A 14,271-nucleotide genomic window follows, 5' to 3' on the forward strand; every position below is an offset into this window, starting at 1 on the left:
TGCGACCCATCCTCTTCATTTTTTCGCACATTGTGTTTGTTGAGGACTATTGGCGCTGACCACGTAGCTGGGTCGTGGGGACTTTGCCCCCACACAGAGCTGGGACTTTTTCACGTGACCGCTGGGTAGTCAGGGAAGGTTCTTGAGTAAGTAAAAGGACAGGGCTAGCGCTTTCTCCGCGGGGTCCTCGGCCTGTCCCTCTCCCTCTTGTCTCTCCTTGGGGAACGCAGTGGAAGGCGCTCAAGCACAACCTCCTGGAAGCACCACCTCCCTCTGGAAGCACCGTCGTTGCCCCTGGCAACAGAATCCCGACGAACCACCGAGACGCGCCCCGAGAGTGCAGAGTGGTCACTTTGGGCCAGCAAGACGCAGAGATCTAGAGAGGCACGCTGCGTCGATTGTCACGTGGACTGCCCTCGCGAAGGCGGGACTTCCGGCGGCGGCGTATTTTTTTTCCGGTTGTTGGCTCCTGCCAGCCCCTCCCGTACTGGGCCCTGCGCCCCCCCTACCCCCCCCCCCCCCGCGCGGCCCCCAGCCGCCGGGCCCCCCGCCACTATGAAGAAATTCTTCCAAGAGATCAAGGCCGACATCAAGTTCAAGAGCGCGGGACCGGGTCAGAAGCTCACGGAGTCGGCGGGGTGCGTGACAGGCGTTGAAGCTTGAGACCCGGGGACGGGGATGGGCGGGTGGGGTGGGGCGCGGGAAGTCTAGGGAAGGCGAGGGGCGTGGAGGGGTAGCTGAGAGAACGTGGGGGACACCTCCGGGGGCGGGGCACGAGGGAGGGGTGGGAGTAGGGGGAGGGGAGGCCTCTGGGGGCGGGGCAGAGGGAGCTAGGCTCGAGGGGGCGGGGCTGCAGGAACTGAGGGGTCGGTTAAGAGACCCTGGTCGGTTAGGGCGGGCCGTAAGGGAGAGGCTAGGGATGCGGAGAACGGCCCCTGAAAAGTCATCGCCTAAGATCTGAGGGCATCTCGGTGATCAGAGGTTGGGGACTGATCCTGGAGAAACAAGAAGAGCTGGGGTCGCAAAAAGTCGTGAAGCTTAAGCTCCGTGGCGATAGAGAACTGGGCCTTGGTTGTGGGGCAGGAGGGTGGACGGGAGGTGAGGATCCGGAGGGCTTAGGCGTTGTTGGAGGTGTGGTCAGGCTTGGGAGGTGCGGGTGAACTGCGGGGGGGAGGGGGAGGTGAGTGGCGTTGTGAGGGGCTGTAGAAGGTCCGGGAGAAGAGAGGCAGGTGGGTGGAGGTGAGGACCTGGGGGACTCCGACTAGAAGGAGATGGGGGTCCTCCTCGTGGGTGATCGCTGAGTGGCCTGAAGGCTCCGGAGGGAGACCTGGGAGGGGAGGGAAGGTGGCCTGCACTTCCAGGCCTCTGTAACTTGACTGGGGAGAACTTGAAGAGAGGGGCCTGGGGCCACACTGCAGACTCCGTGGGGAAGTGTGAGGGGCCAGTGCTGAGCAGAAGGTAGTGATGAGCTGGAGAGGCAAGGTGGATGGGCTGAGAAGGCTCCACTGTGGGGAGGGATGAGCAGAAGGAGTCTAGAAGGAGCTGGGATTCCTACAGGGAGCTACAGAGAGGGCTTGGGGGCCCGAGGGGGTTTAGGATGGGGGGTGACTTAAGAAAGCTGTCAGCCTGCGGGGGGGGATCTGTGAGGCATAATGGAAGGGACTGTGAAGAGGTGGGGGCTGGGAGGAGAGACTGGGTGGCTGGCAGTAAGGGTTGGTGAGGGAATGCTGAGGCAGTGGGGTGGGTGAGGGAGAGTGGGTGCATGGTAAGGACATCCAGGCATCTGTCATGAGGCTTGGGGGTTCCCTGGGGTTCTTGGGAAGGGATCACTGAGTGCGGTGAAGGAGGCCCATGAGGGCCAGATCTGTGAGTCAGGAAAGTGCAGGTCCCGGGAGCCTGGGGGTAAGGGGGTGGAGGAGGACCCCTTTAAAGGGGCCCAGGGACAGTCGTGGGCCAAACAGGGGAGTCCAATCATTTGTCCATCAAGTAGTGAGTGGAGGTGGGAGCTGGGACTGGAAGGAGGTGAGGGCTGATGGTTTTGTCAGACTGGAAGCCTGGAAGGAGAGGGGAGGGAAGTCATGTGGAAATTTGGGCTTCTGTGATGTGCCTGGAGCCAGCCTGGAGACTCAGGGTGTGTGTACAGCTAACTGCCGTGGCATGAGAATCCCTGCCCTCTCAGGACTCCCCTTCGTGTGAGGGGAGGTGGACAAGTAAGCCAGTACATAAATGACGGAAGGTTGGCCATGAAGGGAAAAAAACAAGGTTGAGATTGCCAGTGATGCTGGGGACTGTTAGGTGGTCTGAGAATGTCTCTCTAAGAAGGGGAAGTTTGAGCTCAGATTTAGCCGTGTGGAAATCAACCCATACCATACACATGCATGCACTGTTGAAGTAGCCCCTGTCCATCCCAGGAGGAATACTCCCCCAGAAAGCAGAGTGTGAAGGTCCTGTGGTGGAAGAGCAGCAGAGCAGAGATGGGAGCAAATGAGGGAAAGGGGCAGCTCGTGCAGGGCCTGTGTTTGCAACAGGGTTTTGTCGTTCTTGGGGTGAGGGGGCTGTGTATGCAGAGGAGTGACTGGGTTTTAGAAGAACCCCTCTGGCTGCCAGGATGAGCCATGAAGGGAGGAGGGGGGAGTGAACGGTTTGGAAAATGGTGCTTTTATGGAATGGTGGGGCTTGGGCAGAGCTATCCATACGTGACTTGTCTGTTCTTCAGCCTGAAACTTTCAGCTGTGGACAGGGTGGGCAAGAGGATCAGGGATCAGAAAAGAGGGCTGCCCTGGGTGTCTGAGCAGAGAGGGGGACCGGGGGGGGGGGGGGATGTGCAGCAAGGCCATCAGTGCAGATTCTTGGCTCCCTCTTGAGATACAGCATAGATGATTCCAGCTCCCAAAGGGAGAGTCCTGAGGGAAGGAGAGCAAGGCAGGGTCAGACCTGGGTGGGAGGCAGGACTCTGCTGGAATGAGAAGGAGGCCAGGTCATTTCCTGGCTGGGTCAGGGCTGGAGGGTGCCCATCTTACAGGGCAATCACCCTGCTTCCCAGGGTGGAGGCAATATCAAACCAAATCTCTGTAGCCTGCCTCACACAGGGCCTGTGTGCAGCCTGGCATACTGCCCCAGCTTCCATGAGCCTCTGGGGCTTGTGAGAGAGTGGCTGGAGCCCTCGCAGGGAGGAACATTTCCCTGAGGAGCAGACATGATGAGCCTTAGCTCCTGGCATGCTGTCTACCTGGCACACAGGTGGTGCTCAGTAGACGAAGTCTGGATGGGTCTTACCCTTGTAGACAACAGGGGTGGAGACTCTCCCATGGGGAAGGGGGCACACGGTGGGTGTGCTCTCCCGCTGCCTGACAGGTGATGACTCCGAGGCCCAGACCAGGGCAGGATTTGCCCAGAAGGGCCAAGCAGGGAACAGAACCACCATCTGCCTCCAGGGGCTCCTCTGTCAGCGTTAGAACCACTGTCTGGTGGCCCCCAGGGAAGAGGCACGGCTGTGTCTGCTGGGACAGGAGGAGGAGGGGACAGAAACTCTCCTGCCAACCCCATGTCACCTCACCATCCCCTTGCGTCTCCTCAGGGAGAAGGCCCCCAAAGAGAGGCCCAGCCAGCCACCAGTCCGGCAGCCCCGCCAGGGACCCACCAATGAGGCACAGATGGCGGCAGCGGCGGCCCTGGCCCGGCTGGAGCAGAAGCAGCCCCGGGCACGGGGCCCCACATCTCAGGACTCCATCCGGAACCAGGGTGAGCCTCGACTGTCCTCCAGCCATGGTGGGGGGACATGGGGCAGGTGGAGCAGGCCTATCTCCACTGTCCTCTGGGCGATCCTCTGCTTCTCACGGGTCCTGGAGCCTTCGGGCTCCCACACTTTGAGGTAGGAGGAGGTTTAAATCACAGTTGTGAGGAAGATCTCCTGGAGAAGGAAATGGCACTCCACTCCAGTATTCTTGCCTGGAGAATTCCACCGACAGAGGAGCCTGGCAGGCTACCATCCATGGGGTCTCACAGAATCATACATGACTGAGCAACTAACACTTTTACCACAAAGGGGAAGTGCTAGTGAAAAGGCTGAGGAGGGGTCTGTCCGTGACCTGGGGCAGGGATGTCTGGGATGGTGGAAGGAGACAGAACCAGGACTTGGAGCAGGAGGAGGGCATGGTCTGGTGCAGCCTGAGCCTGGGGGCATGGAGAGGTGTGGGGGCCGGGAGCACCTCGAGCTGGAAGGACTAGAGTGTGACCCATGTGAGGATTCAGGCCTGGACGGGGCGTACAGGCTCACTCCACACACCGGCCTGTTCTCCGTCTCCCTGCCTCTCCCCACAGTGAGAAAGGAACTCCGAGCTGAAGCAACAGTCAGTGGGAACCCAGAGGCCCCAGGGAGCGACACGGTAAGGACACTGTGGCAGCAGCAGTGGGGACCCCCAAAGTGGGGCCTGGGGAGGGGGACCTGGAGAGCCTGCTTGGGCTCTTTCCTGCTGTGGTCTGATTGGTGCCCAGTCCTGAGCTATAAGCATCTGCTGCTGGGGATGAGAAGGAGATGCAGCTGTCAGGGTGGATCGAGGTCACCTCTGGCCTCAAGGTACTGAGGCAGGTTAGGGAACCCCGTGGTGGAGGGTGGTGTCATCTGGGACCTGCACGCGTGGCGCATAATGAAACCAAACCCAAGTGCTGGGGGAGGGGCTGCACGTCCATTCAGTCACTCCCCTGTAGCCGCACACAGGGTGGAGCTGTTATAGTTCTCATTTTTCAGAAGAGAAAACTGAGGTTCAGAGAGCCCAGTGTCCTCAGTTTGCACCTCGAAACCAGCAGGGGCAGGACTGGAATTCCCAGGCTGTCTGACTCCAAAGCCCTTTCCCTTAGCACTGCCCTCTGCTGCTTTCCTTGGTGGTGGGGCACACAAAGACTGGTGTAATCTGTGAGGCATTCCTGGAGGAGGCAGGCCTTAATGGAGAGCTTGGCGGAAGGGGTGTTCTGATCAGCACCACCCGTGAGGCCTGACTGAGTTTTAGAAAGGAAGGAACCTTGAAGATGACCTAGGAATTGAGTTGCAGAACAAGTCCGGAACTCACCCAGGGCACCGTTGACCCCCTGACTCCCTTTCCAAAGCCCATTCCTCACTCCTCAGTCAGGGAGAGCAGGAGCCTTCGGTTGAGCACTTGCTCTGTGTCCAGGGATGCTCTCTGTTCCTTACCTTGTTGAATTCTGAGTTGGTCCCTCGAGGACATCTTACAGCCCCGAAGATGAGCTCCGAGGGACTTGGGCTCTGGGCCACAGTGTTCCACAGGAGGCTGCCTGGCTCCCAGGGCCACGCTCTCAGGACTGTGGTACTCAGGGTGGCTTTTGTCCACAGTCCAGGCTCAGACACCTTCCCCCATCTTCCCAGGTGCCAGAGCCCAAAGAGGAAGGCTCGACCCACCTGGCGGTGCCCGGAGTGTACTTCACCTGCCCTCTCACAGGGGCCATCCTAAGGAAGGACCAGCGGGACGCCCGCATCAGAGAGGCCATTCTCATGGTGAGTGCCTGCCCCTGTGCCTGAGCCGCCCCCGGACGTCTGGAAGGCCCGGCAGCCCCTGCAGCATCACCACCCGGGTGTGCTCCGGCTCTGCGCTAACCTCCCTCACCTATGGGACAGAATTCACAGTCCGGGAGGGTAGGTGGAGAAAGCCACCTCCACCCTCCCCAGGGCACCAGCTTTGAGCATGTTATATCTGTTTTCAGAGATGCTCCAAATACAAACTACCGAGGCATCTGTATCTCCTACATGGGCTGCATTTTTGTTTTACATAAAAATCAATCTGCCATTCACATCTGAAATGGAACTGCAACATTTATCAGTGCAGGAAGAACTTCCATATTATTTTTTTTCCCTTAAAATTCTGTATTTGGAAATAATTCCAAATCTAAAGAAAAACTACAAGAACAGAAAGAACACCTGAATCTTCTTCACCTAGGGCGGGAGTGACCTATTACTGTTCCAACAGATTATTACAAATATTACAAATGCAGTGCTTCCAGACAGCACATCTCTGCCCTCACAGTTGTGGAAGTTACAAGTGGGCTACAGTCAAGATGGCCACAGGGCTGTGTGCCTTCTGGGAGCCCTGGGGATTCAGGCTGTTTGTGTGCTGTTCCTTCTCCTCCTTCACGGCCAGCTGAGCCAGACCAGGCCTTTCCCAGCTGCCCGCTCTCTGCTTCTTTCTCTCTCTTCCCCCTCTTATTGGGTTCACCTGCTAATCCCAGTTAATCTCCTTATCTTAAGGTCCGCTAATCATCAGCCTTAACTCCATCTGTGCAATCCACCCCTGCCCCGTAACCTACATTCTCCCAGGTTCCAGGGATCAAATTACAAATACCTGTGTCATTCTCCCCACCTTACCCAAATCTGCCAGTTGTTTAACGTTTTTACCTCATTTGCTCTGTCACCCCCTCTGGGTTTTTTTTTTTTTTGCCACACCGCATGTGGGATCTTAGTTCCCCTGCTAGGGATGGAACCCACACACTTTGCATTGGAAGCACAGAGTCTTCACCACTGGACCATCATGGAAGTCCCTCCATTTTTTTCTGAGCAGTTTGAAAGTCTGCTTTCTCCATAGTGACTGCACGGTGACTCCTGTAAATTGTCCCTTGACTAACCAGCACTGTGTTGATGAGCATGTAGGAAGTTTCCAGTGTTTCACTAGAGAGGACAGTATTGATGCTGAAAACCTGGTCTGTACAGCACTTCAGGTTCCATTCCAGAAGCTGAGTTGCTGGAACAAAGAACATCTGCATCAGGCTTTGGATAGTTGTCACCAGGTGATCCTCCATAGTTTGTCCAGATTCACTCTTTCCCCAGCATTGTGGGAGAAGGTTCCCATTTGCCCTGTCCCCTGACTGTCACTGTGGGTGACCAAATGTTCATTGTCTCTACCCAGATTGATAGGTAAAAACAACGTCTCAGCAGTTTTTAGTTTGCGTCTCCCTTTTTAGGGTTAGGTTGTCTGTGTTTCATATGAGGATGCATCTTTTGAGCATTTCTGTAATGGGTATTTTTTTTATTATTGATTTGTAGGCATTCTTTACATATTAGCAAAATGAGGTTTTTGTCTATGATCTGGGGATATTTTACGCCAGGTGTTTTTTTTTTTTTTTTTCTCCAGCTTATTTTTATATTCTGCTTGTGGTCACATAGCCATGCAGAAATTTTTTCTATATAATTCAATGCATCGATTTTAATTTATGGCTTCCAGGTTTTGTGGCATACTTAGAAAAGCCTTCCCCACTAAAGAATTAAAACAGTTCTTCTGTGGTTTTTCTAGTGCTATTCTGTTTTGCTTTTTAATGTTTAAAGGTTTGCTCCAACTAGAAATTATCCCTGTGTAGAATACGATGCATGCAGCTAGGGTTATTTTCATTTTCAAAAAATTTTTATTGGAGTATAGTTAATTTACAGTGTTGTGTGTGTTTTATTTTTTCCCCAGATAGTTACCCAGTTTTCCCCAGTCCTTATTTGTTGAAATACCTGTCTCTGGCCACTGTGAAGTCCACCCCCATCACAACATGAACACCTACATGGATGTTGTGTTCCTGTGTCCCTTGTCTGTTCACATGCCCTGGTCCTAATTTAAATGAGGCTGCGGGCTGCCTGGATACTTCTGAGAACAGCACTGAGAGCTGCAGCTCTTTCCTGGGGGTGGGTGTGCTTGTCCCAAGGCGGCTGGTGTAGGGGCCATCAGCCTGGCTCAGCCATATCCTGAGGACGCCCCGCTGCCCCCATCTCACAGCTGCTTCTTTGCAGACCCACTTTCTTGGCCCGTCTGAGCCTTTTTGTCTTATGCTGGTAACTTAACTGGCAGACTGAACGGGGTCCAGATTTGAAGTCCCCAGGAGAGTTGACCCAGTTCACATCAGACGTCAAGTGACACATACATGACTGCTGAAGGCTGACCCCCACTGTAGTTCAGAGAGGCGGGCCGGAGCAGGCAGAGGCTCCACACTGCCTTCCAGGAGCTCTGGCTGGGCTTCTGTGGGGGTGCATAGGTAGATCTGAGTGGCCAGGTGGTCTCTGCTCTGATCCATCACCTCTAGTGACCCCACTGTTCACCCCCACCACTGTTCAGGCAGAGCAGATGTGTTTGGGGCTGCCATAGGTACCAGCCCCACTGGCCATGTAACTGCTGACTTTCTGGGGCTGCAGAAAAACAAGACCCCATGGTGAGGCCGTGTGCCTAGCTGTCCAGAGTGCGAACACACTTGCTGCCTGACCTTGCTCCTCTCCTCAGTGACCCATTCTCGGTCTCTCCCTACTGGGATGCTGTTTGCAGGGTCCCTGGGGTCACCCAGAGGCTAGGCCAGCTGAGGGATCAAACATGGCCCCTCCAATCCCCAGGGAGGCAGGTGCCACCCCCAAGGCAGGGGGACGAGTCAGTGGCGTCTCCACTGTTTTGCCTCCCTGGCTGTGCACTGGGCAGCCTCAGGTCACAGACCTTTTTTGCATTCTGTTTCTGCCACTTCAGTCTGTTTCTAGAACGTCCCTTGCAGGGCTGGGGGATTAGGAGAGGCAGTGCGTCTGCAGTGGCTGGCGGGTTCCAGACATGCTGCCAGTGCGTGCTGAGAGCCGGCCACGCAGCCAGTGTGGCCCCCAGGCTCCCGGGAGGGTGCTTCCTGACCCACTGCTTTCTTCACTCCCCCAGCACTTCTCCACTGACCCAGTGGCTGCCTCCATCATGAAGATCCACACGTTCAACAAAGACCGGGACCGGGTGAAGCTGGGCGTGGACACCATCGCCAAGTGAGTGGGCAGCCCTCTCCCACCAGGTGCCAACTCCTGCTGAGGAAGCCTGTAGGGAGCATAGCCCTCTCCCTGGGCCCTCAGGGAAGGGGTCTGGCCTCTCTGGGGCCATTTATCAGTCTTTAAAATGAAGAGGTTTACTGCATCAGTTCAGTTCAGTCGCTCAGTCGTTTCCAACTCTGCAACCCCATGGACTGTAGCACACCAGGCTTCCCAGTCCATCAGCAACTCCCAGAGCTTACTCAAACTCACATCTATTGAGTCAGTGATGCCATCCAACCATCTCATCCTCTGTCATCCCCTTCTCCTCCTGCCTTCAATCTTTCTCAGCATCAGGGTCTTTTCTACTGAGTTAGTTCTTTGTATCAGGTGGCCAAAGTATTGGAGTTTAGCTTCAGCATCAGTCCTTCCAATGAATATTCAGGACTGATTTCCTTTAGGATGGACGGGTTGGATCTCCTTGCAATCCAAGGGACTCTCAAAAGTCTTCTCCAACACCACACTTCAAAAGGATCAGTTCTTTGGGACTTTAGTTCAGTTCAGTTCAGTCGCTCAGTTGTGTCCGACTCTGCGACCCCATGAATTGCAGCACGCCAGGCCTCCCTGTCCATCACCATCTCCCGGAGTTCACTCAGACTCACCTCCATCGAGTCCGTGATGCCATCCAGCCATCCCATCCTTGGTTGTCCCCTTCTTCTACTGCCCCCAATCCCTCCCAGCATCAGAGTTTTTTCCAATGAGTCAACTCTTCGCATCAGGTGGCCAAAGTACTGGAGTTTCAGCTTCAGCATCATTCCCTCCAAAGAAATCCCAGGGTTGATCTCCTTCAGAATGGACTGGTTGGATCTCCTTGCAGTCCAAGGGACTCTCAAGAGTCTTCTCCAACACCACAGTTCAAAAGCATCAATTCTTCGGCACTCAGCCTTCTTCACAGTCCAATTCTCACATCCATACATGACCACAGGAAAAACCATAGCCTTGACTAGACGGATCTTAGTTGGCAAAGTAATGTCCCTGCTTTTGAATATGCTATCTAGGTTGGTCATAACTTTTCTTCCAAGGAGTAAGCGTCTTTTAATTTCATGGCTGCAGTCAACCATCTGCAGTGATTTTGGAGCCCCCAAAAATAAAGTCTGACACTGTTTCCCCATCTATTTCCCATGAAGTGATGGGATCGGATGCCATGATCTTCGTTTTCTGAATGTTGAGCTTTAAGCCAACTTTTTCACTCTCCTCTTTCACTTTCATCAAGAGGCTTTTTAGCTCCTCTTCACTTTCTGCCATAAGGGTGGTGTCATCTGCATATCTGAGGTTATTGATCTTTCTCCCGGCAATCTTGATTCCAGCTTGTGTTTCTTCCAGTCCAGCATTTCTCTTAGCTTTCTTTATAATCCAACTCTCACATCCATACATGACTACTGGATAAACCATAGCTTTGACTAGACAGACCTTGCATCAGGGGTTCCCAACCCTGGCTTCCTATTGGGATCATCAGAAGAGAGTGAAGAGGCAGGGTCACCCTGTTCCTCTTGTTGAGCAGGTCTGGGTGGGGGTGCCTAGCAGTTTGTGCTGCTCAGGAGCCCCCCAAGCTGGGGGACCTCCAGGGACCCATCAGCTCCAGAGGCCGTTACTCTGGCCCTCCCCCGCTTCACCCACCGTGGTGGGTCATTGGTGCCCTGGGAAGGCAGGACCGAAGGGGAGGCCTGGTGTGCCAGGGGTTGGGCTCTGTGGGGTATCCAGGTATGATGGCACCTTGCTTGGGGTCACCCTTAATGAGGTGGCGTGGCTCTGAGCTGTCGGCCCCTGTCCACCCTAGGTACCTGGACAATATCCACCTGCACCCAGAGGAGGAGAAGTACCGAAAGATCAAGGTGCAGAACAAGGTGTTCCAGGTGAGGGCTGCTGGCAGAGGGACTTGGCCTGGTGTGACTGGGCCCATGAGGCCCCCCAGGACCCTACCCATCACAGGGAGCAGCTGGCTTGCAGACAGACTGGGATGGGGGCTGAAGCTGGCTGCAGAAGGGCCCCTGCTTGGCGGGCGGGTGACGGGGGCGTGGTGGGGAGCAGTCCAGGCGGGCTGAGGTAGTGGGTGGGAGGGTGGGCTCTCTGAGCACCATACACCCTCTGCCCTGCCCACCACCCACAGTGTAGTGTGAGTTCTCTTTGAGTTAGTTGAGAAAACATCAGCACTGGGGAGGTTTTCCACACAAAGGCAGGCTTCTGGCATCTGTGGAGAACGTGGCCCACCACCCTGGCCCGTGGTGCCTGCCCCTGTGGCCGGCAGGGCCCCACTTGCTTCTGGTGGCCCCCACCTGAGTCCAGCATCACGCAGCTGGCCTCCCCCACCTTTGGCACTCCTTCCTCACGTTGTCCTTTGGCTCTTCAGCCTCCTTCACCCTGGTGTTGACCTTTCGCAGTCCTGGGCCCTCTGTGAGCTCAGCCCCTCAGACGGCTTCAGGGGTTCAGCCTGTCCAGGGACAGCAGCTACACTGAGACCAGGGACTCTGGGCTGGGAGGGCCAGGGTGGGCAGTCTTGTGGGGCACAGGGAGGCCCCAAGGGTCCCATGTGACCTCTGCCTCCGCTCTCAGGAGCGCATTCACTGCCTGGAAGGGACCCACGAGTTTTTTGAGGCCATCGGCTTCCAGAAGGTGCTGCTTCCAATCCCTGACCAGGGTAAGAGCCCAGAGTTGGGGCGGGAGGGTCCAGTGAGGGGGTCTCCCTGACTAGGCAGTGACGTTTCTACATGTTCCAGAGGGCCCCGAGGAGTTCTATGTGCTGAGCGAGGCCGCTCTGGCCCAGCCTCAGAGTCTGGAGCGCCACAAGGAGCAGCTGCTGAGCGCCGAGCCTGTGCGCGCCACTCTGGCCCGCCAGCGCCGTGTCTTCCGGCCCTCGCCCCTGGCCTCGCAGTTCGACCTGCCCGCGGACTTCTTCAACCTCACGGCCGAGGAGATCAAGCGGGAGCAGCGGCTGCGGTCGGAGGCTGTGGAGCGGCTGAGCGTGCTACGGACCAAGGCCATGCGTGAGCGGGAGGAGCAGCGGGAGATGCGCAAGTACACGTACACGCTGCTGCGCGTGCGCCTCCCCGATGGCTGCCTGCTGCAGGGTGCGTTCTGGGCACCTGTGCGGTACCCCCGGGCTGCGTTCGTCCCCGGGGAGGTGTGCGTGCGCGTCCCCGACAGCTGCAGGGTGCAGGGTGCGTGCTGGGCGCCCGCGTGGCCTCTCTGGGCTGCGCTCGTCCCCGGGGAGGAGGCTGAGGGCTCGCGGCCGGCTAGTGCAGAGGGGCTCCCGCGAGCTCCAGCGCCACTCGACTGTCCCACCCCTAGGGACCTTCTACGCCCGGGAACGGGTGGCAGTGCTGTATGGGTTTGTCCGGGAGGCCTTGCAGAACGACTGGCTGCCCTTTGAGCTGCTGGCCTCAGGCGGACAGAAGCTGTCGGAAGATGAGAACCTGGCCTTCAACGAATGTGGGCTGGTGAGTGACGGCTCCCCGCAGGTTAGCCCGACTCTCTGGGCTCTTGTTAAATCAGCACAAGCCCCCAAGAGGGGATGGGATGGTACTGGGGAGGTGTCTCTGGGTTAAGACCCACCATCCCACTTGTGGTGTGGCCTTGAGTAACTTCTGTCTGTAAAATGGAAATGTGCCAACTGTGTTGAGAGTCCTCTGCAAAGCAGAGACAAGGCGGCATTCAAAATGCAGGAATTCCTTGAGAGGATGGAGGGGGCCGGATTGTGGTCAGACCCTGATTCAGGGAGACTGGGAAGGAGGCCTGGAGAAGAAGTGCCAACTGCTGCCCCGGGCTGGGTGGGCTTCAGCCAGGCCACGGGGCAGTCATCTGATGAGCCCTTGAGGGCACAGCGGCGCTATCACCCGTGGGGAGCAACCCTGGGCGAGTGTGGCCCGGGCTCCAGAGGGGAGATTTGAATGTGAAGCTGGAGCTCTGCGCCTCTTACCCTGCTGCAGGTGCCCTCTGCCCTCCTGACCTTCTCGTGGGACGCAGCTGTGCTTGAGGACATCAGGGCTGCAGGCACCCAGCCAGACACGTCTATCCTGAAACCCGAGCTCCTGTCGGCCATTGAGAAGCTCTAGTGAAATAAAGCAGGGTTGGCTCAGCCCCACCGTGGGTCTGCCTCGTGCTGTCCTCCACGTTTTCCCATCCCGGTCCCCCTACCTCCTCCAGAACCACTCGCCCTGCCCATGGGGCACTGCGGGCATGAAGTGGGCGCTGGCTGGCCGGGCACACAGCCATGACCACCGCCAGGAGAGGGCATCACTAGTAATCTGTTTAACAGAAGCCGTGGGCGCCTTCCAGGCAGAGCAGCCTGCAGCCCCGGCCAGGATCCTGTGTGCTCCTGGGTAACTGGCCAAGGGAGGCCTGGGCCTGTCAGCACAAGTTCTGTAAAGTTATAAACCTGAATAAACAGGATGTTGACTAGTTTCCCGGTGGAGTTCAAGCCGTGGGAGGCAGGGTCAGCAGCTGTGGAACCACCAGTGAGCAAGGCTGGCTGTGACTCCTGGTGAAGCAGGGTCAGGTGGACACCTGCTCTGGGATGGTACCTGGGGTCCCACGAGGCCGTGTCCAAGGTGAGCTCTTCACTTCCCCTGCTTTCCTATGTTGTCCCCACTGTCTACGAGCCAGCCCTGCTGAGGGCTCCTGGGGCCAGAGCCCGTGAACATGACATTATGTGCCAGAGGGGCTTGGGGTGTGGTCAAGGACGAACTAGGGGACTGTCCTGGGTTATGCAGTGAGCGTAGGTGTCCCCATGGGAGCTCTAACATGTGGAAGGAAGTAAAGATGGGAGATGTGATGATGCAGGTCTTGACGATGGAGGAGGGGCTTCTAACAGCTGCGAAAAGCAGAAATGGGGTTCTCCCTTCCAAAAGAATGGGTTCTTCTGGAAGAATGAAATGGGGTTCTCCCGTTCCAGAAGAAACCATCCCTCCCCTCAATTTAACCCAGCGAGGCCCTCATGAGACTTCTGCCCCTAGAACTGTTAGGAACAACGTGGGTGCTTTGTCAGAGCAGCCACAGGGATCTAACAGACAGGAAAACAAAGGTCTGGAAGGTAGAGGACCTGCCCTGTCTGGACCCCGCCTTCATGGAGGCCAGTGGTGACTGGCTCTCTGGCCACTGTGAGGTGAGAGCTTCCAGGCCCCTGATGTGATTAGACATCAAAATTTCCTGTAACCCAGAGCCACTGAGTAGCCCCCACACAAGCTGTGCCTCATACTTGGGCAGCCCGCAGCTGTCCTCACATGGGGGCAGGACCTGGGCCCACCCTCCTTGGCTGCCTGATCCCCAGAACCTGCCAGTGGGTAGACGGTAAATTGTCAGGTGGCAACTAGCAAGGTTAAAGGCACGTAACCATGATAGAGGCTGGCGGCCACACCCACAGGTGGGAGCTGCACCCATGCCTCACCCCTGTGCCAGCAACCTACAGCACTTATTCCCAGGTGGGGCCAGGGTCCACACCCCACCCCCACAGAGCTGGAGGGAGAGACCCT

General features: G+C 56.7%; 1 protein-coding gene across 1 annotated transcript; it reads left to right on the plus strand.

The window, feature by feature from the left end:
• The first annotated feature begins 536 nt into the window (after positions 1-536).
• Positions 537-13,020, plus strand: UBXN6 (UBX domain protein 6). Its single transcript, XM_068980773.1, has 10 exons — positions 537-638; positions 3,578-3,741; positions 4,321-4,385; positions 5,381-5,509; positions 8,670-8,767; positions 10,584-10,659; positions 11,357-11,441; positions 11,521-11,871; positions 12,092-12,240; positions 12,730-13,020. The coding sequence occupies exons 1-10, from the start codon at positions 556-558 to the stop codon at positions 12,853-12,855; spliced, it is 1,326 nt and encodes a 441-aa protein (XP_068836874.1). The 5' UTR covers positions 537-555; the 3' UTR covers positions 12,856-13,020.
• Positions 13,021-14,271: the final 1,251 nt, after the last annotated feature.

The sequence above is a fragment of the Capricornis sumatraensis genome, chromosome 9 (genome assembly GCF_032405125.1).
Source record: "Capricornis sumatraensis isolate serow.1 chromosome 9, serow.2, whole genome shotgun sequence".
In the NCBI taxonomy this organism is placed as follows: Eukaryota; Metazoa; Chordata; class Mammalia; order Artiodactyla; family Bovidae; genus Capricornis; species Capricornis sumatraensis.

Bases quoted from the DNA above. Each gene is read 5' to 3' on its own strand.
- UBXN6 (XM_068980773.1), top strand. From the start codon at position 556: ATGAAGAAATTCTTCCAAGAGATCAAGGCCGACATCAAGTTCAAGAGC. The intron at 8,768-10,583 runs GTGAGTGGGCAG...TGTCCACCCTAG, and splicing joins GGCGTGGACACCATCGCCAA to GTACCTGGACAATATCCACC. The intron at 11,872-12,091 runs GTGCGTTCTGGG...TCCCACCCCTAG, and splicing joins CGATGGCTGCCTGCTGCAGG to GGACCTTCTACGCCCGGGAA.